Genomic DNA, 27,753 nt, shown 5'->3' with positions numbered 1-27,753 from the left:
CTCTCTGAGCTTTTCTCGTGTTTACGTGTTTGTTTATTCACTGCTTTGACCTCCAGCTGACTGCAAATGAAACTGTGTACTGTTCTTTACTGCTCTTTCTACTTCTTCTTCTCTCTCGTGTCCTCTCTTTGAACCTCTCTCAAACACCTTCCTCGCTGTCTCCTGATTGGACTGTGCATGCATTAACTGTGGCTGTTGTTTTGCTTTTTGTTTCCTCTCTTTCTTCCTTCGGGGCTGATCTTGTACAATAGCTGACGTGGATGCAGGTAACTATCCTTCCTCTCTCCTTCACCTGTCCATCCCTCTATCCTTCAATCCATCGCCTCATTGGTTCAGACAGCAGCACGTTGAGATCAGCTCGGGTTCAGCACTGCGTCTCATCTCCGCGTCATCAAACAACCGCCAAACATCACACTGCACGTCTCCAGGGATTTAACTGCTTCATCTTTCATTTTTGTTTTTTGTTTTTTTACATGTTTGTACAAATAATTTCATCAAGTCAGATTTGAAACATCTGGATTATTTAATGCTTCCAGCTGCTGAACCTGAAGCTGAACTCGATTGGCTGCTGCGACTGAATGTGTAGCTCCGCCCCCTCATTATCTAATCATATTTTTTCTCGTCTCCATCCTCATCATGTTCACCTGCTTCACTGATTTTCTTCCATCTTGATCAAAAAAGGTGAACGATCTTAGATTAATTTCAGATCACTAGTGAACCATTTTTCATGTTTAGTAATAAATCCGTGTTCACTTTCCTTTTTCTGCCTGTTTAAACTCCAAAGGATGAACTTATGACTTTTTATTTGTCTTTAAAGAATCAATAAGTGATTCTATTAACCGATTAAAGAGAAAATCGTAACACTGGAGACTTTTCTTTAATTGCATGTGGGGATCAGTCAGCTGTGTTTATGATCCTGTTTCGTACGTTTGTTCCTATAATGGTGCAGAAGTAAGATGACTAGATGGCTGTATTGATCAGTGAAGACATTAGTTACATGTTAAAGGTATTAATCAGTTTATCAAGCTGGACTCATCGCAGAATGACCACAGACACACACACTGTAAATAAAAGATCGACATCCACTGTCATAAGTTGTGTTGATGCACTCCTCAGAAGCTTTGAGGGCTTTTATTGTGAAAGGCAGCCCCTCTCACAAAAATCAGCTCCTCTTGACGCAAATATTTAACGTCAGGGTAAAGAAAGGGCAAGTGATGGAAACATGTCCACTTCCTGTGCTCGCCGCTCTCTAAACATCTAGTGTGTCATTACTGCAGCTGCGCTAGCTCGGCCACGCCATCCCAAGATCAGCTGATCCAGCTGAGAGAGAGAGAGAGCCCGAAATAACACCGGCGACTTCCTGTAAATGCTGAGGAAGAGACGCTCGTTCCCACAGTGACTTGCCACACTGCTGTTTATATTTGTGTCAGAGTGGAGTTTCTTAAAGCAGCAGCAAGCCCGGAGATGAACGGTCAGAGCACAACAAAATGCACGAGTTCAGGGTAGAAAGAGGCAGAAGCTGTCGGATCATCAGTGCTCCTGATGAGATGTTCCAGGTCCTCAGTCATCTGCAGGCACCTGTTACAGCAGAACATCAGGTGGGAGCAGGAAGCCCCTCCTTCTGCCCCCCCTGGACTTCTGACCCTGTTTGAAGCTGGTTTTTAGAGCAGTGTAAGGCACTGAGAGGCTTCCGTATTGCTTAAATGTGGTCACAGCCACAGACTGTACATAAAAGATGGCTTACCCCGTTTTGTGTTTTGTTTTTTTTGTTTTTTTTAACCCTTAGTGTTTTTCGCTCTCAGCTGCTGGTTATCTCCGTCATCCCCCCATATGTATTAGTTTACTTTCCTGTCCAATCACCTCCCTCCTGTGTAGCGTTCATCATCTCACACTCGATCAGCCCGATCGATCGATGATCGGCTCCACCTCTCCGTAGATCAGACCTCCTCCCACCGCTGGCATCGCTGTTAGTAACCTGTGTGTCTTTTCTGCAGGCGGGCGCTTTAAGAAGGAGATTGTAGTGGACGGTCAGAGTCACCTGCTGCTCATCAGAGATGAAGGAGGCCCCCCGGAGGCACAGGTGGGTACTGCACCTCCTTCAGACTGGACTGTGAGAACACTGTGAGCCCAGAGAGCCCGGCATTTTTGTTAGGCTGATATTTGTGAGAAATAATGATTTTATGCTTTAAATAAAGTTTGGATTTACAACCTTGTTTGTGTGTATGCGTGTGTGTGTGTGCAGTTTGCGTTATGGGTGGACGCAGTCATCTTTGTCTTCAGTCTGGAGGACGAGATCAGCTTTCAGACTGTTTATCACTACTTCAGCCGCCTCGCCAACTACAGGAACACCGCTGACCTGCCGCTGGTGCTTGTCGGCACACAAGGTACTACACACACACACAGACACACACACACACACACACACACACACACACACACACTAGCCTCTGTATAAACACCAAATCTTTGTATTGTTTAAAACTCTACTTGATGGGGTTTATTTTTAGTCCCTAGCAGGAAGCTCTCTCTTTCTCTCTGGACAGTCTGCTTTTCTAGAGCTTTGCTGCCACCTAGTGGTGCACAATCCTAATTGCAGCTGTAAACTTGACTTCATTGCCTCTGATTAGCATTTTGTGGCTGCTGTTAATTTTAAGTTTATGCCTCCTTTTCTTTATTTGTATTTTATGCACTCATAAAAGTATTAGAAAAAATGTCTGCCCTGCAAACTGCCGTTATTCTACATAGATCCAGATATAGGAACCATAAAACTGAGAAGACACAGCAGGAAAACATCAGTAGATTTGTAGAGCGTTTAGGCTGAACGCTGGCCGATCCGCGCATCAAAGGACATGAATAATTCTTTGTCGTTACAGTTTTGTCTTTATTATCAGTCTGAACTGAAAGTTATTCCTCTGTTTGGACATTTTAAGGCAGCATTTTCATTTGTTTTACTCTTAATGGATCAGTTAATCCAATAAAGTAATGATCTGATTAATAAACAGTTGAGTCAAAGCTCACCATGGTAACTGATGCTGCTCCTGACCTGGTGATTTTATGTTTGGGTTTAAAATCATCTGGAAGCGGCACATTTTTATTTACAGCATGATTTTAATAAACTTGATAAAGGTTCTCTGCTGGAAGAATGTGTTTTAACTAGAGATGGCACGATACCGATTCTGATATCATAAATTTGGATATCTGCCGATACCGATATGAATCCGATATAGCGTATTTTGTAATCAATAAAACTGTTTTTTTTTTAAATAAATATCTTGCTGCATTTTGTATAAGTTTATACTCAAGTTTTAAAAAACAAGAGACTGAAGTTATTCTGTTATACCTGTATGCAAAAAATACACTCCACCCAAAACATTTTATAGTTCAGCAACACTGATCAATCTAATAAATTCAAACCTACACCATCCTCCCTATTCTGGCTTTTTATAGAGTACTTACCTACCTAACTAATAGGGTTGCCAACTCCCAGCAAAAATATTAGGTAACCACCCTCCGCCCTTAATCGATGGAATCACCTTTAATTTAATGCATGTGTAAAACAAATGCACAGAAATCAATTATTTTTCTACAATAATTAAATAGATTCAACATCTTTCTTCAACAGAATTACAGACTGCACAGATGGTATCTTCCCAAAGGAAAAAGTACTATAGCTTACTAGGGTATATATTAGACTTATTAGTTACTATATGCAATAATGGATTTCTATACATTTAATCAGGTGACCACTTTTTTTGTAAGATTCAGATAATTATTTATTCAAAGTTTTTAAATGACATAACAAAGAAAAATATTTCTTTGTGCCCCCCTCTCCCTGTTAATGCTCTACCTGGGCCCCCGACAAAACTTTGCTAGACCCGCCCCTGCACAGTTACCAGCCGTCAGCTACGTAGAAAAGGATCCTGGTGTTATTTGTCTCTCAGAAACAGTTCATAACTTCCCTTCAACTCATTCATGTCACCTAAAAGGTAAACCTGTTTCTCCATCACCTGTTCAGCTCTGATGATTCAGTAAGGACATCTCCTGGTTTCATCTTCATGTTTCCCTCTCACCAGATATCCAAACCATATCATGACCAGCAGCTTTTACAGCTGTGGCTCCAGCAAATATCAGCTGATACTAGAAAGTAACATTAAATACATTCTAACAACAGCTCATCAAGCTTAAACATGCTGCTGTTGTTTATCCGCTGGTCTCCTCTTTCTAGCGCAAAGTGGGCGATAAACAAACAAGAAAGACGGGACTTGCGACAGAAAAGCCGATCAGCTGATCATTGATCAGTTTCATGTTTGAATTAATAACAGGAGAGGGAGGGGGAGTGAATGAGAGAAGTGGATGCAACTGCGCAGCAAAGACAGAATAACTCCAGCTTTGTGTCTACTTTTTAATTCTAACTGAAGTATGAGACAAATCGCTTCCTTTTCACCTCAATATGGAACTCCGATGGCCAGTCCATCTGTGGCTCAATATATCAGTTGTTATCTTAACGTGGAAATACTATGCAAACATTCAGGGATGAACTTACACACTTGTTTTACTTCTCTGGGATAGTTTTCGCTGAGATGAAATGCCGCGGTTAGGAAGCATGTAGCGAGGCTCCAAATGCTCCAACAGACCACCGACAGGTCTCGCAGACAACAGTCGCTCTATCACGTGACACATACTGCTCCGATGCGCTGAGCTGGGTTACGCCAAGTAGCGTGTTTTGTGAGGTGATTTTGTGATACTTTGGATCGGATTACATTTTTTATTTCTCTCTGATATCTGATCCAGTAATTTAGGTCAGTATCAGACCGATACTGATACGTAATATCAGATCAGTCCATCTCTAGTTTTAACATGTCTGATTGGTGTAGGGGCACTCATAGGGATGATTTTCTGAGGAAGAGAGCCTGAAGCAGGTAGCAAAGAAAGCTGAAAACCACCATCATGATACCTGTTATCTCCTGCTGGGGTTTTAGGTTTTGTTGAGTCAGCCAAAAAACAATGAAAGCCTAGCTGTGTTGACGACTCTTGACTCTTGAAGCAGAGTCCTGCTGTGCTGTTACTGAGCTGAAATCTTGTATGTATGAATGTATTTACAGTCTCACTGAGTTTGTCCCTGTAAGCTGCAGGCGGAGAGAAACACCAGAGAGCACAAATATTCTCCACAAACGAGCAACAATAAAGACCCAGTGTTTGTGTAATCACTGAAATCCTCTCAGGACGCCGCTTCCACATTCTGATATTCATTTCCAGCTGCAGTTAAAGTTACCTGTATAACATCTGCCTGCCTCTGTCATCCTTTTTTCCTGGTGTTCACCTGAAAAAACCAACATGAACCCATGTTGAGTTTAACAGCCAGCACATCTAAGAGTTGGTTCTACATTCTTTAGCAGATAGGTTAAATAAAACAGAGGCAGGTACAGTGATAACAGGAGCAATTACTTTGACACATGTGGTCCCTCAAACATTAAAACAGGAGGAAACGTCTTTAAACACAGGACAGGTTCTTCATGTCACCTCCAGTGACATCGGAGTCATTTTAAAGTAATTCTAGTGTTGTACATGGAGGCGTTCATTCCTTAAAGTGAAATACTCTCGTATAAATAATTACAAATATTATTAAGAGATGTTATTTGGCAGATTTTTGCATGAGCCGGTCCTCTCTAGAGCTGTTGTTACTACCTATTTTGTTGCACTTGGAAGTAGCTTAATCCAAACATGCTTATTACTCTCATAACCAGCAGATGGCGCCAGAGTACTGCTGAAGTTTTCCTCCTTAAAGTCTGGGCTCTTGTTTCTTTTCACCTTCATGAGCCAGAGCGCTGATGTGGAGGCGTTCCTTCTGATTCTACAGGCCAGAAATCTAATAAAATACATGACTGAGTCAGTCTTACGGCTTTTATTATATTTATGACACCTTATATACCTACATTAGGGTAAACGCCTGAATAAAAATAGATTGGTGCCTTTGAGTTTCTTTCTTTTACTGTAAAATGTGGATTTAAAGTTAGACTCAAGCTCTTTCTTTGTCATTTCCCTCTCAGACGCCATCAGCTCGACCAACCCGAGGGTGATCGACGATACCCGGGCCAGGAAGCTCTCCAACGACCTCAAACGATGCACCTACTATGAAACCTGCGCCACCTACGGCCTCAACGTGGAGCGAGTCTTCCAGGATGGTAAGCAGCCATCTGTCAGGGAAAAGTGTCCAACACGAGCGGGAAACCAGAGTCCAGTCCTCTGGGAAGGTGACATTCCTCCCCGGCACACTCCCTCCTCCTCCTCCGACGTCCCGGCCGGAGCCATTCGAACGCTCTTAATCACACATCAATTAAGACTTAAATGGACCCGCTCAGCTATTTAGCTCAAACCGAACAGCAATTAAGTTTTATCATAGCGGGGGGAGGAAGGTGGGGGGCTACAAAAAGAGACGATTCCCCAACGGGATTAATAAAAGAATCAGACATTACAGCGGGAGGAAGGACAAAGAGGAGGAGCAGGAGAGTGTCCGGAGCTGTCAAGGTCCTGACTGACCCAGACACTGCATGCACATCTGCATTAAATGAGTGAATAAATATGTGATCTGATCTGTGTCTAAGTCACAGCGACACAAAGACAGAGTGTGTTTAGGTAGGTAACTGACAAACAGTTTAACAACCTTTACTGAACAAGAGCAACCTGTGATTTCTGAGGGTGGATTTCCTCTGTTTAAAGTCATTCTGTGGTGTAGTTACTGGGAAGAAGCCATAAAAAGTGACGTATCTTTAGTTAAGTCCCAATTAGAAGCCTCAAACCATGATGTGACCTCAATGTAACTGAGCTTTAGGTTTGTGAAGTATATCCCCTGATGTTTGGCGTCTTCCTTGGTTTGAAGCCCCCAGTTTACAGTGTTGCCTCGGCCATTCTTCACGTATTGGTTCATAGGTTCATTGCGTCTGAAGGCCCAAACTTACGATGCCACCTCCACCATCTTAAGTCGTTTGGTGCTAGATGTTTGGTTGAGTATTAGACTTTCGGGCCCAAACTGTGATGCGAGTCCTGACCGTGATTTTCTTTGTGTTTGTGATTTTGTCTGAGGCAATTTCTTGGTGATTCATTGGATCTGAAAGCCCAAATTTGTGATGCTCCTTCATCCACATTTAATTTTTGTGTCCATGAATTCTTCCCGAGTTGTTTTTTGCTGGATGTTTGATATGGTTTGGGACTTCCTTGGACTGAAGCCTTATGAACCCAGACGTGAAGCCTCTGCCGTGCTTCACGTCTGGGTTCAGGAATTCACCTCAAGCCACCCGGCACGAGACTTCCTCGCTATGGAGGTCCAGACTTATGATCATCTCATTACTGAGTTTCAGTTCTGGGTTTGTGAAGTTTTCTTACATCATTTGATAATGGACGTTCCAGGCAGGAGCCAAGAGGGCTGTTTTTGAAAAACCACCTGCACCTGTGGTTTCAGCTTTTTGTCCTGCCTCCTGCACGCTCTCCACATGTAACATGTTCATTTCTATTTCCAGTGTGACGATGCATCGAGACAGGATTTCTGGAAACCACCAGTTCATGTGTGAAAGTGTCTAAAGACGTCATAATTTATTTCTGCTGCACCAACAAAGATTTACCAAACTGTGAACTTGGCCCTACAACATGAGTATGCGTACCCAGTTATGTTTCACCACTGCTTGTGTTACGTCCCAGCAGCAGCAGTAGTAGAGTGGACCTTTACCAAACAGAAATCTTAGGCCTGCCTAAGACTGAGAAGTCTTTGGTTGATTGGACTGAATCCCCCAGATGATCATTTGTTTGGCTTTCTGACATCACCAATGAGTGATGAAGGCCTTTAGCTGCTACTCTTTTACCCATCCTGCTTTGTGCTGTGTGACTGCAGTGCTGAACCTCTTTCAGACATTCAACAGGAGCATTTTCAAATGTTTGATCGCTCTGAATGCAACAGTTTTAGGACAGAAAGACACAAATCTGTGAAGCCGAATCATCAACAGGAGCAAACAAAAAAGCGGCAGAAAGGTTTCAGGAGAAAAGTTTTTTTTTTCTCTCTCTTATTGCAAATGGTAAACCCTGCGGCTCATTTTTCACACTCTGAGAGCACATTAATAAGAAGAGAGGCAGCAGAGGCGTTAATGAAGCGGCGGGCGGGCGACCGGTCGGCAGGCGCGGGGTTAACGGCTGTAATTAGAGAGAGAAATGGATGACACGGACTCAGCGGTTAATTAGCAGCGACTCTGACGGCCTCTGGCTTCTTTCGCGTCCACCTGAGTTTCACTTTGAGTGGGTCTGATCAGATTCTGCCGCTCAGGCTCGGTTTACAGGGTTACAGGTTTGCTCTCTGACTGATGACGATGAAGAGCAGGGAAATCTGTCGTCCGCTTTACGATTGTTTAATGATTCACAGCTTAACCAAAGCCTGAAGCAGACATTTAGCAATCAAAGTCACAGAAATAAAAATATGTCAAGGTGAGGTAGATAGACTGCATGTTAGTGCAGAAAACTTCAGGTACTGAGATGGAGCCGAGATGTTAAACACTTCATTTTCAAACTCCTGATTCTGGATTTCAGAGACGTTCTCTTCAGTGTTGACCCGCCCACAGGTGACCAACCATGCTGTGATATGAGGCTGAATCCAGAGCTAACCTGACGATGGTTTGAGGTGGAATGAGCATGACGAAATAAGGCGTTTGATTGCTTTGTTTTGATCCTGGATGCAGATTTTAACAATAAAAGCCCTGCTAATGATTTAAGGCAGGGGTGGGCAATTCCAGGTCCCAAGGGCCAGTGTCCTGCAGGTTTTAGATCTCACCTTGGGTCAACACACCTGAATCACATGATTAGTTCGTTACCAGGCCTCTGGAGAACTGCAGGAGCTCATTTAGCTATTTAAATCAGCTGTGTTGGTTCAAGGATACATCTAAAACCTGCAGGGACACCGGCCCTCGAGGCCTGGAGTTGCCCACCCCTGATTTAACGGCATTTCATATGTAAATTTTAGCTTGTAGTCATCACATCAGGTGACATGATCACCTCTTAATCTGCTTTTTTCATATCTCCCGCAGATCTTTGGCTCATATATAAACTTTTCTGTAAGGAAACAGAAGTTAAGCTGAAAAAGAGGCAGGTGATCCCCTCTGTGCAGCGACGCCTCATTTCAGGGGAACTAAGAGTATTTCTTACATCTCTTAATTTCATGCTTTTGCTTTTATTTTTAATAAATAAACTCAAAACAGACAAAAATGTTGTAAAGGATATAAGAAAGTATCATCAGCTTCTTCAAATCAGGTTGAAATAGTTTAACGCTCAGTGCAGTTCATCTGTAGGGACTACTTTCTGTGGCGGATGAAGTCCCTGTAAAGTGCAGCGTGTGTGTGTGTCTGTGTGTGATGAGACAGCATGTCCAGAGAAGGAACAGACACAAGTCTTCATCCATCATCTGTGGGCAGTCATTGCTTAGTGTGTCCTGCAGGGGGCAGTGCAGCAGCAGCAGCAGAGGCTCGCTGTGTCGAGCACAGGAAACAGTCGAATCCTCAGAGGAGCGAAACACTGCAGACTTTTAATTGTAAGAGAAGAAGAGCTGCTGTGTGTGTGTGTGTGTGTGTGTGTGTGTGTGTGTGTGTGTGTGTGTGTGGTCGGCCCAGGAGGAAGCTTTCCACACTAAACGCTGCCTTATTATCCTCTTAATTATTCCACTCTGTGTGTGTGCGTGTGTGAGACACTGTCTCCTTGTATTCTTCTCGTCATTATCCCAAATTAATCAGTTTTCTAATCACCCAGCAGAACGATGCAGCAGCCTGCAGCTCTGAGTACGTGCGTGTGTTTGTGTTAGTGGGTATTTATATTTTTACTGTGTGTGTGTGTTTGTGGGTTTAAATTTGAGTCCGCTTTAACTGCAGTGTGTCGGTCAGATGTGCGACAGATGGCTCAAGTGGGGTTGTCAGCTAAGAAGGTTGGTGGTTTGATTCCTGGCTGTTGAGCAAGATGCTGAACCCTGAGTAGCCCCGATGTGTGTCAGTGTGTGGATGTTATGTTAAACGTGTTTATGGGAAGAAAAAGGCGCTCATATAAATGTGTGTGTGTTTGTGTGTGTGTGAATGACGCTTGTAGTAGGAGTAGAAAAGCACAACATAAGTATAATTTACCATTTAGAGACAGAGAAGAAGACACACGAGCGTGAAACAGCAATGGGGACTTTATCATTACTATTATTTCTAATATTATTATTATTATTATCATTATTATTATTATTATTATTATCGTTGTTGTTGTTGTTGTTATCATGGGTTTATATGGGGTAGGGGCACCTTTTGGCTTGTCTTTGGACACACCCCTGTCTATACGTTATGGTGTGTATGTAAATGTTTGTCTTATTGTGTGAGCTACAATCGTGCTGCCGTCGAGCTGATTCCCAGTATCACCTGTTGGTTCACCTGTTTACAAAATAAAAGCCTGCACACAAACAGGAAGTTGGTGAACAAATAATGTCTGAAACCTACTTGCATTAAATTTGTATAGTTTTTTTTTTTTATTTGTTGCTTTGCTTTAATGTTGTTGTTAACTTAAGCCAGTTGAGACTTCATCTTATCACCAGGAAGTTTCATTTATACAAAAATAATACTTCAAAATTATTTACACATTATTTAAAAATCAATCACACAGGAAAAATACTTTACATTATATATTATATTAAAAACCTTAAATAAAAAAACCCTACGTAGCAGATTTTCTTAAATGCTGAAGGTTTTGAATGGAGTTTGGTGGGAAATGTTTGTGCTCTACATACACACTTTTCTTCACCGTATTCTTACTTTTGTGAAATATCTGTTATTGATTGATTGATTTAAAACAGCAGTGTAATAGCTGTTATTGGAGGCTGATCGATGCATTTATTTATTGATCGATTCTGCAAACTTTCTTCTTGTTCTCTGATTTAAATGACATTTTGCACACATGTCGATGGAGGGTGAGGTCACACTTTATGATGGAGCTGATGTTTCTGAGCGTATCGATTGCGCTTTAGTGACCTTCGCTGCGCTTTCAGACTCCATCAATCGCGGCTGGTTGGCCCAGTGGTCGAGATGGGGGCGGGGCTTTAATTACCCAATGCTCATATTCGGCCTCATAGTCAGCTGGGGCGTCATGGCGACAGGCAGAAGCTTGCAGTGCAGAAATGCTGATTGGCACTGATTTGACTTGACGTGGTGTGTGTGTGTGTGTGTGTGTGTGTGTGTGTGTGTGTGTGTGTGTGTGTGTGTGTGTGTGTGTGTGTGTGTGTGTGTGTGTGTGTGTGTGTGTGTGTGTTAAATGTAATAGAGGCTTTGATGAGTCGCAGCGGCGGCACTGAGATGAGGAAGTTGCATGAATGACCACAACACTTAGCATTAAACATAATTGGCCCGCTTGTTGTAATGACGTTTTTTGAGCTAGGGAGGGGTGAGGAAGAGGAGGAGGAAGGTTTCATTCTGTATTTTATGCCGTTAAACCATCATTTTACTTAATTTTACATCATCTTACTATGGATACATGTAAGAATGTAATTAGTTAATGATCCAACAGATCCAATAATAATCACATGTGAACTGTAGCTGGTTCATTTTGGGCATTTTAGCTGAAAAAAGTTACTTTTAACAGTTTGACAGCTTTTATATTTTTATTAAAAAAATCAATTCTAACAATTTTGTAGCAAAAGTTTCACATTCAAGTTAAACATTTAGGTTCCCTGATGTGGTTTTATTAAAAAATTGGACCAAAGTGTCTAAGTAATGTCAGGAAGTAGCTAAAATGTTTCTCATAAATGCTGCAAACCTATGTTTTTATGTTTAAAGAGGTTATTTTGTTCTACTAAAATTGATTTACCCTCATTAAAAACCAAACAGTATTCACATCTGAGAGAGAACCTGTCAGTTTTTGACATTTCAGCTTCTCTAGTTCAGATGTTTCACCTCCTGAGTTTGGTTATATTGAAACATTGGACCAGTCAGTACTAGAAAAACCTGCCAAAAGATTAAAAACCTTTGTGTTTAAACTGCATGTCGTCTTTTAACCAGAATTACTTAACTTTCATAAAATGCAGAATTACATTCACACCTTTGCTGGAACCTGTTTATGCTTCTGCATTTTAGCTCTAAAAATTACACAAAACCATTTGGACATTAATCATATAAGAAACCATTTTAAACTCCAAGTTTTTTCTAGTATGATGAAACTATTCCTAAATATAATAAGATTTTGTAAATGATGCTGTTAATAAAAAAATTAAATTGGTTAAAATTTTTAGCATTTTTTAATTAAAACTGTTAAATTTTAGCGCAAATCTGAGTTGAAATGATGTTGAATCAACTGTGCTGTGATCTGTAGTCGTCTTTGTTTTCTGCTGGGCTTCAGTGTGTGTGTGTGTATATGCATGTGTGTGTTTAACATGTTTAACGTGTAATTTGCTGTAATGGGAAGTGAAGCCTGGTCCAGTCAGAGAGGGGAGGGGCAAGGGGGGGTGACCTCTGTGTGAGGGATCGAGGGGGGAGGAGCACAAGGGTGACAGCCCTGCACTCCCTCGTCCATCAGCGCACTAATTTAATTAGCCTAATTACACCGACGTGAACCCCAACACACACACACACACACACACGCGGGTCCTCCTCCTCCTCCTCTTCTTCTTCTTTTTGGTCCATGTCAGAGTGCAGACTGAGGATGCTTCGTTAGCGCTCACTAACGAGCTTTAATGACCACACACGCTCTGTCAAACAGTCACTCAGAAACATTCCTGCGATATAAAAATCACATCCAGTGTGTAAATATTCACACACTGACACCACAAACACACTAATCTGCAAAGAGCCGACTGCACAGTTTTTATTTTTGGGTTATACTAGAGTAGCTTATCTTACACTGGACCTTTATGCAGCTCCTGTCATCCAAACAACAGCAGACGTGCTGCACATCAGATTTGAAAATTCAGGGTTTATAAAAGTAGAGAGTAAACCAAAAATTACATTTACACGTGTGTCCACGGTGCCTTTGAAACAAATGGATTTAAACCTTTGCAAAAACAGCATTAAAAAAGTCTCCCACCCGAGCTCAAGGCATCTGCATTTGAACATTAATGGTTTCTTCCTTTGGCTGTTCTTAAATAGTCAAAGTACTCCTGAATAAAGCTTTACTTCTAACAAACACATAAACATGAACAGATAATTTTGTCATTTGACAAACATCAAACCAAAGTCAATTTCCTGTTTTGATACTTTAGGAAAACTGATCTGGATTCATACTAGAATTTCCTGGCCTTTTCCTCCAACCATGATCCACCGTTCCAACAAGTTTCGTGACATTTGGCTCAGCATTTTCTTTTTTTTAATGTGACCTTGAAGCACCACACGTTCAGATAGCACACCTGCAACAGCTGCGGTGTTTGACTTTAACATGTAAAGAGTGAAACGCTGCAGTCAGCTCCGCCCCCCTCCCCTTCATCTTTATGTGTGAGCTGGCGGTGCAGCCCCGTCATAAATCTGATCAAAGGGGAGACGTTTCCATTAGAAGAAATGGCAGCTTCTCAGAGCAGAACTGAGATTGATGGATAAAGTTAAATTGCATTAACCGTGCAGTTTAAATATTTAGCGCAGCCTTATCATAACTGTTCTTAACACTTAAAGTAATATACAGCCTGCCAGGTGCAGGACGGACACGCTGACATGCATGTGAGAGGCTCAGTCCTCTGTGACTTTCTCACTCTGGGATTCAAACTTTGTTCTGATCAGGGCCAAAAGTCTAACTGGAGCTACATTAACTGACCACTGGTCACTATCAGTACATCGTTACCAGCGAAAACTCCAAAAAATGGTGTTAGTAAAAGCTGGAGATGTTTCGTTTTTGGACTGTTGCTCAAACAAAACAAGAAATTTAAAGATGTTAAATGATCCGACACTTGAATGATCTATTTATTTTACCCTTGTCAAAAAAAAAAAAATCTGTTGGGATGGATTTATTAATTAGATGAACATGAATATTGGATGATCTTTAGCCGCCATGAGCCTATCAAAAGTGAAACCACATCCAGGAACGTGTCCCTGTATACCAATAATAACTGAAATAAGTAGTAGGAATTACTAATGAGTGTTTTGCCATTATAAATATTATGTAGCAAGGAAGTGCAAATGTTTAAATTTGTTAGAACGGATGCTAAAAAAGTGTTTATCCTTCCTTTATGTCAGCACAAACTCCATTGGAGAACAGAGCTAGTATTCGTCCACTGATTTTGCAGTGTTAGTTAGCACGTTGATGTTGTTTTCATTGTGCAGCTGATGCAAAACCAGAAGAAAACAAAAATGTGTTGGTGAAGAAGAAGAAGAGTCATTCACATAAAGACAACAGTGAAAATCTCTGGTGATATGAGATGATTTGAGAACTTCAAAATCATTTCACACGTTCCAGAAACTGATCAAAATCAGATAAACTGAAGCTGAGCTAGACCAGGGCTGTCAAGCTCATTTTTACAAAGGGATACACTCCATCCATCCAGGAGTCTAAAAGTCCATCCCCACTGTCCTGGATGATGTTGCATATCCCAAAAGGGCCTCAGTAAACGAACAGTCGTTTATCCATTAAACAATTTAATCAAACAATAATCTACTGCCAACATAATCAATCTTTAATTTTCTGATTCTTAAAGGCATGAAAATGAAAATCAGATTACTGTGGGTATTTTCAATACAATAGTAAAGATAAAAGGATCTTGACCTTTTGTAGTCTACATGTAACATACAGATGAGGCCTCTAGTATGACATGAATCGACATAAAATATAAAAATGGCAACTCTGCAATTTTTTAAAACCTAAATTGATCATTAGGCTGGATTAAATCTGCCACATGGCTGGATTTGGCCCCCAGGCGTTGAGTATGACAGATGTGATGTAGACTGTACTTTGTTGTAATTCCAGATAACAACTGATACGATATGTAACCTTTATTTAATCATGCAAGATACACACACTGGTAAATGGGTGCCCCCTGGTGGTGAAAGTTTGTTAAATTTTGCAGAGGACAATTACAAAAGTGTTCTTATCAAGGAGAAACTGTTGGTGTGAATTCAGTAGAAAAATCCCGCAATCAGTGTCAGACCAAATGTGTCCAAGCTTCATCAAACAAGCTAATCACCGTCTCAGCATTAACGTTGATCCCGTGGAGCTAAAAGCAGCGATTTTTGATCAGACTCGCTCCCTTTCATCGTCTGTTTTTGTTCTGAATGGCTCCATCGTGCCGCAGAGGCTTCTTTTAAACACCTCCGAGTTTCTTCTCTCTCTTTGCTGCCCTTGGCTCGGCCCCGTGTCACCTGGAGGTAAATGTTTACGACTGGGTCCTCATTAATGAAGCCGGGGCCTTTAACGAGCCCAATTAAAACAATGGCTTCATCTGCGAGAGCATGAAACAGGCCAGTGTTTATTGGAACAGAGATAATGGAGTCACTAAAGTCTTAACTCTCTCCTGTCTCCTGTCCAACACTCGGCTCCTCCACCACATCATCAGACAGACACAACAGTTTGATCGCTCCGAGCTTTGGTGCTGACCTGCTGGGACCAGATTTTAGTGTAATTATTTACGGAGGCTGGTGAGACTGACTGACTGAGCGCGCTGTGTGAACACCATTCAACCAAAGACCTTTACTGTTGTTTTCGGTTTGAAAGGACCAGGTTTTCCTCCAGGAGTTGTAAAGGACTGTTGTCAGAAAACAGAAGAAATTTCGAAAGATTTAATTAATACTAGAAAAACAAAAAGACGTGATACAAATAGACGATATTTAGGGGGAAATCTCTGAAATTTTGAAATATAATAATAATATAAGTACTACGCTATCCTATGTTTATTCCAACTTAATGTTTAATTTTTTCATTGATTTTGGGAGCTAATTATATATGTCAACATTAGATTGCTACTGTCAGCCTGCATATTAGAAAAACAGGAAGAGAACGTGAGAAATATACTGCTGAGGGCTAAACCAGCTGTAGCCACATACAGTCTCAGACACACAAGCCTAGAGACCAGTTAATAGCTCCATGGCAACCATGGGCGGCTAGAAAAAATTGTGCAGTCCCCAACAGGTTGGCAAGTAGTTGCTAGAGGTTGCTGGCATTGCAATTGCATCTACGGGTGACCAAACCAATCGCAATCAGGTTTTTTGTGCAGCACTCTCTTTGAAACTGATTTCACCCGGCAACAGCCAACAATCAATTGCCAACTTAGCAACTAGTTGTTTACATGGAAGCAGCTACCGGTCTTTAGGACTATATATAAGCTATACTTTGCCTGCCACCAGTTAGCCCCTTTCAGTAGGTGTTTGAACTTATATCACCTTCTATAAAACCACCAGATTGCAACAAATAAAACAACCGTCTAAATTAAAAGTTGCTAGCCTTCCAACAACTTACTTTTAGTGGTGTAAATCAAACGTCTGCTGATTCTTGAGGTAAAAACACTTCATTGGATTGAAGAGAGGTAAACTTTTGTCATAATGTAGCAGTACTTTGTCCCCTCAGGGTGGTGCTCAGGACACCAGCTGATGTTGGTGAAGACGTTCAACATTATAAGTGAAGGAGTGCAGTTTAGTCTGACCACTGTGTGATTTGAAATCATAAATCTGACATTGAAGCCCTCCACCACTCTCAACAGTGCCGAGCAGTCATTATTCTCCCATTAGTATCCTAAAAGGTCCTCGTCAGTCAATGAGGAACCCTCCTCCCCCAGCCATTATGAGCAGCCAATCAGAGGAGAGGATGCTTGGATCTTCCCTGCCTCAACCTGACTTGAGTTGTACTGAGGATCATAAAAACATCAGTAGAAATGATGTTAAGAGACTCCGTGTGGATATAATGTGGAAGATGCCTAATTTAAAACAATGACAGAAGAATTAGGAATTCAAACAGTCACGTTTGTTTCAGAGGTATTCTGGGTTTTAATGGACAAAAGGTGATTTCCCCCCCCCCCCCCCCCCCCCCTTTTTTTTTTTTTTTTTTCTAAATTAAAGTGAAGAAGAGGCAGAAAATGTAAATGGTGACTTTCACTGCCTTGTTTGTGGCTCCTGGGTTAAACCCTTAGCTTCTTTTAGACTGTAAAACGGCTCCTCTGAGCTTTATATACACTTTAATAAAACCACCAAACTGAGAGAGGGGCTGGTTACAGCTCAATAAAACCAGACACAGACGCTTTTTTTACATGATGCCGGACATGAACACACTTCACCTCGAGGATGTGATGATGACAGCAGGCAGTAGGTGGTGCTGATTTTTTAAAACCTAAAAGGGGGACACCATGTTCCTCTTTGAGCACTGCTATTTATTCTTTTTGTAGTCACCTCACTGGTTGTTGGACCTCACTGAGTGTTTCGGTGTACTTTGGTCTGATTTGTGTGTGTTTTGTGTGTTGCAGTTGCCCAGAAGATCGTGGCCACCAGGAAGAAACAGCAGTTGTCCATCGGGCCTTGCAAGTCACTCCCCAACTCCCCGAGTCACTCGTCTGTCTGCGCCACACAAGTGTCAGCCGTCCACATCAGCCAGGTCAGAGGTCACACAGAGTCACATTTGCATTACATTGGTTTACAGTCATTACATAGTCAAAGGAGCTTGCAAAGAAAAGCGTCTGGACTTCTTTAAGTTGCTTGAAGACGTTTCACCTCTCATCCGAGAAGCTTCTTCAGTTCTAAGGTCAAATGGTGGAGAGTCCCAGATATAAACCTAGTGGGAGTTTCCCCCCACAGAGGGACAAAAGGACCCCCTGATGATCCTCTAGTCGCCTGAGCCAAGGTGTGAAACTGGGCGTGGGTCCAAATCAGCCAGAGTTTCGGGTGTGTTCATTGTGAAACCTGGCCCCACCTTATCATGCGAATTCCTGAGGTCCCACTAGGTTTATATCTGGGATTCTCCACCATTTGACCTTAGAACTGAAGAAGCTTCTCGGATGAGAGGTGAAACGTCTTCAAGCAACTTAAAGAAGTCCAGACGCTTTTCTTTGCAAGCTCCTTTGACTACGATGACCTGGATGACTGAGAACCTTCACAGACAGTCATTACATAGCACTGCTGGTTCATCAGTCAGCTAAAGAGGCACCATGTCACATGTTGTCAGCTAGCCTCTTTGATTGTAGTTGAACACCTTCACTTTGTGCCATTACACTAATTACATTATACAGAAGTTAGTATAATGGAGCTGATGAATCCTTCTTGTGATGGTTAATTTGTAACATTAGGTGTTACCATACCAGCCCATAGAGTTTGAATGAATTAGCTGACCTGGTGAACTGTGTCTGAGCTGATGAAGGTCATGTGACGATATGAACAGCTGCTAAATGGGCTTTTTAGTTTGAGCCCTCTTCTCATCCCCAACCTGTCGCAACAGATACCCGAGCTTGGTTCTGCTGGAGGTTTCTTCTTGTTAAAATGGAGTTTTTCCTTTCCACCGTCACTAAGTTTTTGCTCAAAGTGGGCCATCTTACTGTTGGGGTTTCCTCTGGCTTGAGGAGACTGTTGTTGTGAATGAATTGATTTAACTAGATACTAAGGGCAATAAAATCTTGGTCTTGGCAGTAAATCACAGCCTATCTCTGCTGAAGCATGGTGAGATGAAGCTGAAAGCTCTGGAAAAAAAATCCTCAGTGGACCTTTAGTCTAAATGATCAATTAAACCAATCAGATTTTTCTGAAATAAAGAGACATTTGCACTCAGTGTTCATAGCTTTTAGCAAAGACGCCTATATCAAAAATCAAACGCATTCCTGGAGAACATGAACAATAAACAAACTGCTCCAACATCTGCCTGAACCACACTGTGTGCAGCTCGAGCTTCAGGCCATTAAACACTTCGATCCTCATCCTTCAGTCCTGCATCGATTTCTCATTAAAAAGCCATCGCTCAGCTCCCGCGTCCCCCAAGAGAGTGGCGTTTATCTCTCCGCTGTCCTTACAGACGGCCCTCTGTGCTTTCTCAGCTCTGTCTGATTACTGTCAAGTACTCCAGGAAACTGCACCTTAGCCAAGACCCCCCATTTTCAAAAAACTCTCAGATTTCACCCTAAAACAATATGACTCTGCTTCCTTCTCTCTCCTTTGATCTTTTCCTGCTTTTCTGCTCCTCCGTCCTTTCAGACGAGTAATGGTGGCGGCAGTTTGAGCGACTACTCGTCATCTGTGCCGTCAACACCGAGCACCAGCCAGAAGGAGCTCCGTATCGACGTCCCGCAGACCACCAACACGCCAACACCCGTCCGCAAGCAGTCTAAACGCCGCTCCAACCTCTTCACCGTGAGTCGCCATCAAACACGCAGCCCACAGAAGCCACGGAAAAAAAATATTGCACCAGACTTCCGGTTTTGTAGTTATGGACATCATTTCTAATGTATCACAAAGCTTTTGCGTGTAAATTTATAAAAAGAGACTAAATATTAGGAATCTGTCCAGGTTCAAACGTTCCCACTCAATGTTCTCATTATTACGCCTGATTTTAAACCCAAGAACAGTTTTGAAATACCTGATTTTTCGCTATATGGGAGTCCCAGAAATAGTTTTAATAGCACACGATTGCAGTTTGCTGCCCGTTTCAGTTTTGCAATGTTAACTGTAACAGCTAATTTAGTGTTAGTTTTAGTCATAGTCTTTTGTTAAAGCTAAATTGTTTTAGTTTTATATAGCATAAGATTATCATAGACTGCATCCAAAGTTGTTTTATGACTTCTGCTATAAAGTATAAAAGTCACAAAAGAGTATTATTTTCTCTGGCATCAAATGTGAAACGTGTGCGTGTGTCTACTCTCTTGTTCCTCCCAAGCATTTGATTGTTACATTTTCATGATAAACCCGTGAGGCTTGGAAGCACCTGTAGATTAACCAAACTGCTTTGCGTGGTGACTTGATGGCTTGATGCACAAATGGCTTTTCTTTTTCTTTGTCTGTGGTATTGAGAAAGAACTTTACGTCCTCTTGACCTTACAGGGAGTGCAGAATTATTAGGCAAATGAGTATTTTGTCCACATCATCCTCTTCATGCATGTTGTCTTACTCCAAGCTGTATAGGCTCGAAAGCCTACTACCAATTAAGCATATTAGGTGATGTGCATCTCTGTAATGAGAAGGGGTGTGGTCTAATGACATCAACACCCTATATCAGGTGTGCATAATTATTAGGCAACGTCCTTTCCTTTGGCAAAATGGGTCAAAAGAAGGACTTGACAGGCTCAGAAAAGTCAAAAATAGTGAGATATCTTGCAGAGGGATGCAGCAGTCTCAAAATTGCAAAGCTTCTGAAGCGTGATCATCGAACAATCAAGCGTTTCATTCAAAATAGTCAACAGTGTCGCAAGAAGCGTGTGGAAAAACCAAGGCGCAAAATAACTGCCCATGAACTGAGAAAAGTCAAGCGTGCAGCTGCCAAGATGTCACTTGCCACCAGTTTGGCCATATTTCAGAGCTGCAACATCACTGGAGTGCCCAAAAGCACAAGGTGTGCAATACTCAGAGACATGGCCAAGGTAAGAAAGGCTGAAAGACGACCACCACTGAACAAGACACACAAGCTGACACGTCAAGACTGGGCCAAGAAATATCTCAAGACTGGTTTTTCTAAGGTTTTATGGACTGATGAAATGAGAGTGAGTCTTGATGGGCCAGATGGATGGGCCCGTGGCTGGATTGGTAAAGGGCAGAGAGCTCCAGTCCGACTCAGACGCCAGCAAGGTGGAGGTGGAGTACTGGTTTGGGCTGGTATCATCAAAGATGAGCTTGTGGGGCCTTTTCAGGTTGAGGATGGAGTCAAGCTCAACTCCCAGTCCTACTGCCAGTTTCTGGAAGACACCTTCTTCAAGCAGTGGTACAGGAAGAAGTCTGCATCCTTCAAGAAAAACATGATTTTCATGCAGGACAATGCTCCATCACACGCGTCCAAGTACTCCACAGCGTGGCTGGCAAGAAAGGGTATAAAAGAAGAAAAACTAATGACATGGCCACCTTGTTCACCTGATCTGAACCCCATTGAGAACCTGTGGTCCATCATCAAATGTGAGATTTACAAGGAGGGAAAACAGTACACCTCTCTGAACAGTGTCTGGGAGGCTGTGGTTGCTGCTGCACGCAATGTTGATGGTGAACAGATCAAAACACTGACAGAATCCATGGATGGCAGGCTTTTGAGTGTCCTTGCAAAGAAAGGTGGCTATATTGGTCGCTGATTTGTTTTTGTTTTGTTTTTGAATGTCAGAAATGTATATTTGTGAATGTGGAGATGTTATATTGGTTTCACTGGTGAAAATAAATAATTGAAATGGGTATATATTTGTTTTTTGTTGAGTTGCCTAATAATTATGCACAGTAATAGTCACCTGCACACACAGATATCCCCCTAAAATAGCTAAAACTAAAAACAAACTAAAAACTACTTCCAAAAACATTCAGCTTTGATATTAATGAGTTTTTTGGGTTCATTGAGAACATGGTTGTTGTTCAATAATAAAATTATTCCTCAAAAATACAACTTGCCTAATAATTCTGCACTCCCTGTATAAATGATCATGTTTACATGTTTAAAAACTCCCTAAAGTCGTGTAAAAAAAAGTCGCTCTTTCATTCTTTTTTCTTTCCTACTGTAAAATCTTTCAGAGCTTCCAGTTTTAGCACATGAGATTCATCAGCTGTTGGAAAATAGCTGGTGTGAATATCTTCCACATTTTACTGAGCACGAACTGAAAGAGCAAAGTCACAGACTGAAAGTAAACGGTCACTGTATGCTGATGACGTGATGCTGTTTATTATAAAATTTCAATCGGTTCAAACACAGTCCAGTTTCGGGGACTTCAGTTATCTGATGTAAAGCTTTGCAGCTGCACCTAATAAAAAACACTTTAATTCAACTTTATGCAATTTAAACAGGTAAGTTGTAAAGAAATTCACCCCCTATCCTGTATGATGGGGGAAATTAGTTGTAGAGATCAAAACTGTTTCTGTAGCTGGCTTTTACAGCCATCATATATTTTGGGTGTAAAGTTGGGCATTTTAATATGTGAGTCTATGGGGACTGACTGGCTTTTTGAGCCAGCTTCTAGTGGACATCGAGTAGCAGCTTTTGGTACTTTTATGTCTAAGCCCAAGTTGGCCTTTGTTGTTTGATGACATGTTAAATGAATAATCAGTCAACTGGAATCAGTATATTTTTAGTAACTGAATCATCAGTTAGTCCCTTCTCTTTGAACTCTTCCAGGATTTTTTAGAGTTTTCTTGACTAAAGATGATTTAATCACTCTACATATCAGACATGTCTGCAGTAGCTGTTGACTTTTACTAAACTGATATGTTGTGGTTTTTGCCTGATGTGTTGATACTAACTCTTCTTATCTGGTCTTCTCCACAGTCGAGAAAGGCGAACGAGGCGGACAAGGACAAGAAGGGCCTGGAGGCTCGAGCCGACAGCATCGGCAGCGGGCGAGCCATCCCCATCAAACAGGTGAGACTTCCTGTCTACTCTGCTCGCTCGCTCTGTGTGTTTGAAGCTTCGGCCTTGATTAACAGTGAAATCACACACTTGACATCAATTAGAGTGAGGGGCTCTCCTGGGTCCTCCAACCAGATCATTAGGAGAAGGAGAGGGACGGATTCGCCGTCACTCCTGTTTCTTCCTCCCCTCCCTCTGTTCATCCACTTCATCTCCCGCTTCTCTTCTCCCTTCAAAGCCGCTTCCTTTTCTCTTGACTTCTTCTCCTTCCTGAGCTGCTTGATCGCGCCGTTTTAAAGGAATGAAAGAAGGAGAGGAAAGAGGCGACCGTCTCCACTGCGAAACGTCCCTGCTGCGACGGCGAGGAGAGCACCTGAAGTGGCTCTTAATTTGTTGCAAACAAGCTCCCCTTGTGTGGAGCAGCAGAGAGTGAGGAGGGGGTCTCCTGACGAGCAAATCAGGCAATTAGCGAGCTCTAATCGTGGCCTCTCGAGTCGCTGCCGCGGCCTCGTTTGTACTCTCCTAATGAACAAATCGCATCTCTGATTAGGCGCCGCCTCGACAGGAGAGAGCGAGAGAGGGGCTGCTGTTTGTGTTCGGGGTCGGTGTTTAAGAAACGAGCCCGCTGTGATCGCACAGCGGCGTCGACAGTAATTGCAGCAGAACGTGTGAAAATCCCTCTTCAGCTCCCAGCGGCTTCAAATGCATTTTCGTCGTCTTATTCTTTTTCTTCTTCTGTGGTGGTAATGCAGCGGTGGATCTCAGCGGGCTGTTTGAGCGCCAGAAAGACGTTACATTATGTCGTTAATCATCTGAAAATGGAGCTCAGCTGAAACGTGCCAGGTTTCATTTTTAAACGAGCACCTCATTACGTTCACACAGATTATTCTGCTGCTTTAGTCTATGCTGTGTTCAGGTCATGTGGGAATTATGACTTCTGCTAAATCACTGGTTACTTCATTCCAAATTAAATTTATTTTACTTATCTCTGGTTTTTCAGGATTTTAAGGTCAATCAGCTGTTGTGTTTCCAGTATCCTCACTAAGACGTTATTCTACAGTAATTATCTGAGATCATAACAGTACTAACTGTGTGTGTGCTATCAGAGGATCATATAACTGGTTTAAAACATAATAGTGGCTATATACTGTGAGGAAAAACTCAATTAAAAAAACAAAAACTCAAAGATTAACAACAAATTAGATTTTCTCACTATGTCAACTTTTTTTAAGCATCTTAAAAATTTAGGAAAAAATTATATTCTCTTGACTTAATTCCAATTCAGTTCAAAATTAAAAATTTTATTGAACAAAAACATGAAAAAAAGATAATTTACTCAAATTAAAATTGAAGTGTCAGCGAGAAAATGTATAAATGTATAATTTTTCGTGAAATAAAAAAATAAAAAGGTGTCGCCAGCACCCTTTTATTTTAAATAAATAATAATAATAACTAAAATAACTCTCGAAGCATTAAAGAAGTTTAAAATCTGAATATTGAGATTTTTTGAGATTATTTCGTTTCTTCTGGATGCTTGATGTTGATGTTGATCCAGAAATATTAACATGTCGTGAACACACGAAACTACAGATTTCATCAGGTGAAGAATGTTTCTGTTCGCCTCACATCCTAACCTCACAGTCAGAGGACCACTGTTCGTTATCCAAATTCATGCTAGTAAAGCTGGACGCAGACTCCGCCTCCTCCAGAGCAGAGTGAGAAGAGGAGGAGGAGGCGCTGCGAGGCTGAGCGCAGAGCTTCCTCCTGTTGTATTTTTTGGAAGTGGACGTTAATTGATTTGATGGTTCCCTGTGGCCGCTCTCGCCTCGTCTCCTGCCTGCTCCTCAGTGTCGACACTGGCTCAACACACCGCTGACCTGCTGCCTCATTACACCGCGTGTGTTTTAAATGCACAGTGTGTGTGTGTGTGTGTGTTAGAAAAGAGGCTGCTTTTCACATTCAAGGTTCAACTACCTTTTCCCCATTATCGCTCCATTTGCACTCCATTTTACTCTCTGTACGTATGTCTGTATCTGTGTGTGTGTGTGTGTCATTAGCATCGTACTCACACTTGTTTTTAATGAGACTCTCTCCCTCATCTTTTAGTCTCGAAGCACGAACCCATTATTTTCTCATCCAGGTCTTTTACTAAAGTTATTTTATTTGCTTGCACCTTGAAATGTTCAGTATTAAAAAAAGCTCATAAAAAGAGAAAATAAACAGGCTACATTAAATTAAACTGCACTGAAATTAAAAATAAAACAAAATTAAATTAAACTACCATCTGTTGACCTGAAATGTGCAAAAATTGGCAAATTGTGTGTAACTAGTAGAAGCCACTATTCAAATTTGGCATCTTTACCTATAGAAGGCGACTTGCTGACTCTACAAATTTTCATGACAAAAAAATGAAATAAAACATTTCTAAATTAAAAAAAACAAAACAGTAGCTTTTATCTTAATAACCCAGAGGTGTGGATTTACCCATTGCTTTATAAAACCTCAATTATGACTATGACCATGTTGATGCTTTGGATCCAGAAGTGAACATAATTGGATAAGAGGGTGGGCGCTTATAGCTAATGCGAGTTAACCTGATTAGCGAGCTCTATTCATAAACTATATAGACACAGGAACAGATGATAGTTAGTTAGTGAGTTGTTAGTAATTAACTTGTTTACTAAAATGCTACGAATAACTGCATTAAAAATCTCCTGAAAGGTACAGACTGAGCATAAGCTATTACTATATGCTGATGATGTAATTCTATTTATTACAAAACTACACACAACAATCCAAACGCAGTAAAATTCACCCCCTTTGCAGCCATTATGAATAGAATACAAGACATTTTTTGTAACGAGCTGTAATGTTTATTTGTGCTGTGGAGTTAGATATTTGAACATGGTGATTGCCTCAGTTTTGGAGCCAGCCCCTAGTGGACATTAGGGAAAGGGCAATTTCTGGTGCTTAATTTTAGTTGTTTTGGAGGTTTAAGCCTCATCTTTAAGAAAGAAGCAGTTCACACCATTCAAATTGCTGGTAAAAATTATACAACATCTCTTTCACTGGCTGTGATAACTTTTCCTACTTTAAATTAAATTTGTCAGAGACATTTTCAGTCTGAAATCTTTCTGCAAAACCCATCTTCATCTCATGACCACTAAACTGGCCTCTGATTAACATTGTACTGTCGAGGTAGAAGGCAGCTGGCCTTAAAAAGCAGCATCAAGGTCCTCACCAAACAATGAAAATCTGAAATCGAAGCTTCATAATAAATGTTTAAATGAATAAACCTCTATTATGTTTGTTGCCCTGTCAATCAAACAGAAAGAGGGGGGGACTTTAATGTCTTCTTCTTTAGAGTTTCTGTAGAATTTCTGGAGTAGTAGCTGTCTTCTCACTGTCACCAGTCACCTTCTTCTTCTTTCCAGTTTATTAGCGTCACCTGTGTATGTGTTGTACCTGAATGTGTGTGTGTCTGAGCCACTTGTTGCCCGCCCTCATCTCATTAGAGCGACTCTTAGCGTGACACTCGACAACTCGAGGTGACGGCGGTTCACTTCTTAAAGGGGAACGCCTTCGTTAAGAGAGTCCAGAGCTCATTAAGACAACACACATACATGCACACACAGAGACAGAGGCCAGGTCACTGTGGCTGTAATGAGAACAGGGCGGATCTCGACTCTGACACTATTAGCCAAAACAAATTTACACAAACACGTAAACACGCTGGTCATGAGTAGCATTCACAGCAGCGAAGGTTTGTCTCTAGTTTTTCCTTTTCTTGTCTGGTTTTCAGTGTAAAAACATGACACAAAGACTGTCAGTAAAAGTAAAGACACTTGGTTTGGTTTCATGAGACAAAGAAAACCGGCCCATTTTTTTCTGATTGATCCAGTGATTAGTCAGGTAATCAGGACACAGTAATTCTAAGACCTTCGGTTTCCTTTCTAGAAGTTTATCCTCCTTTCTGACACTTAGACTAAAATGTATTAATGAACATCATGTTTTATTCAGTAAAACTTAAAAATAAAAACTGAGCCCCTTAACTCATCAGGAAAGGACAGAGATCGAGGCAGACGAGGGCTGTTTTCTTCTACACAACCAGAGGTCTTTAGGTTTAGGTTTCTGTTTTATACTCTCAGAGGTGTTGTTATGTGACGTAGCTTAAAAATGCTTCATTTAACAGACATGCTAGCATTAGCCTAAACAAAAACAACTCAGGGTTGCAATTGATCCCTGAAACTAAACAAACCCTCCATGAATCAAATATTCTGCCCATTTTGAACATGTTTTTTCTAGGATACTCAAATTTCCTGCTATGTTTAAGTGTACTGTAGCTGCTAGCTTCTTAAGCGTAGCTTGCTTGCTAACATGATCTCTGTCTAAATCTGATACGAAGCCACATAACTGTTATGTCCCTGTTATACAATATAATGTGGTTGTTTCCACATTGGAAGATGGTGACAGCATCACTTCAGCTTTGCTTTTATTTTATTTTTTAATCAGTCAATTTATTTATTTATTTATGATCTCCGTACAGCTCTTTGGCAGCGACAGTAAAGCATGTGAGGTTACAACAACTGAGAGCTACATGACGGGCTGTAATGACACGAAAGTACGGCTTGTGCCAGCGGATGTGACATCACTTTTATCATGCGGTGCCGTTTGTGAGGACAAGAAGGGTTATTGAGCTGCTGTCTAAAGCCGGAACAAGAGAACATATAAACTGTTCCTACTTCTTTACTTCTTTAAACCACTGAGGAGTAAACCACTTAAATATGTTTGCAAATGCAAGTGAAGCTCCAGAGTGGTGCGTTCAAATGTGGTCTTATAACCTGGAAATTTTCCAGTCCATCCGCTCACCATTGTGTAATGAATATTTGATTTAATAATGAACATGTTTATGCTAATGAACTCTCTGAGGGATTACATTCACGTCTGCCACCTGCACGATGAACCAAAGCAGGAAACACATGTGGTGTTGAAGCTGAAACCTCCTGCGAAGATGCTCCACTGCGACTCGAAGCCACAGAGGAAATGCTGGCTGTACCAACATCCGATTGGTCGTTTTTTGTTTTTTCTTCTTCTTCTTCTTTTTTGAAGTGAGCGGATGCGTCCAGCTTTGTTTACAGAGGCTGTTGACGGCGCAGGGTTCCTCCGACATCTGCTCCACGCCACTAATTAGCCGATAATTACCGGCAAGAGAGGGAGAGGCTCTGTCAAGCGGCTGACCGAGGTGCTTTGAAAACCAACAATCTAACAAATTAATTTCCTTCGACACAGCAGCCGAGC

At 41.5% G+C, this 27,753-nt stretch overlaps 1 protein-coding gene across 7 annotated transcripts in view; it reads left to right on the top strand.

Moving 5' to 3' along the window:
• agap1 (ArfGAP with GTPase domain, ankyrin repeat and PH domain 1) overlaps positions 1 to 27,753 on the top strand; it is a 173,532-nt gene that overhangs the window by 81,348 nt on the left and 64,431 nt on the right. For 3 of the 7 annotated variants that reach the window (XM_040051520.1, XM_040051518.1, XM_040051524.1), the window contains 7 exons: positions 252 to 266; positions 1,995 to 2,080; positions 2,243 to 2,384; positions 6,048 to 6,182; positions 17,414 to 17,541; positions 19,125 to 19,280; positions 22,375 to 22,467. In XM_040051520.1, coding sequence (XP_039907454.1) covers positions 252 to 266; positions 1,995 to 2,080; positions 2,243 to 2,384; positions 6,048 to 6,182; positions 17,414 to 17,541; positions 19,125 to 19,280; positions 22,375 to 22,467 — 755 coding nt within the window. Of the gene's footprint in view, positions 1 to 251; positions 267 to 1,989; positions 2,081 to 2,242; positions 2,385 to 6,047; positions 6,183 to 17,413; positions 17,542 to 19,124; positions 19,281 to 22,374; positions 22,468 to 27,753 lie in introns of all 7 variants that reach the window. The other 4 variants (XM_040051521.1, XM_040051525.1, XM_040051519.1 and 1 more) reach the window with 3 other exon arrangements.

This window comes from Simochromis diagramma, unplaced genomic scaffold (genome assembly GCF_900408965.1).
Source record: "Simochromis diagramma unplaced genomic scaffold, fSimDia1.1 OVJJ01000107.1, whole genome shotgun sequence".
Lineage (NCBI taxonomy): Eukaryota > Metazoa > Chordata > Actinopteri > Cichliformes > Cichlidae > Simochromis > Simochromis diagramma.
Note: the sequence above shows the minus strand (reverse complement) of the source record. Positions and strands in the feature narration are given on the sequence as shown.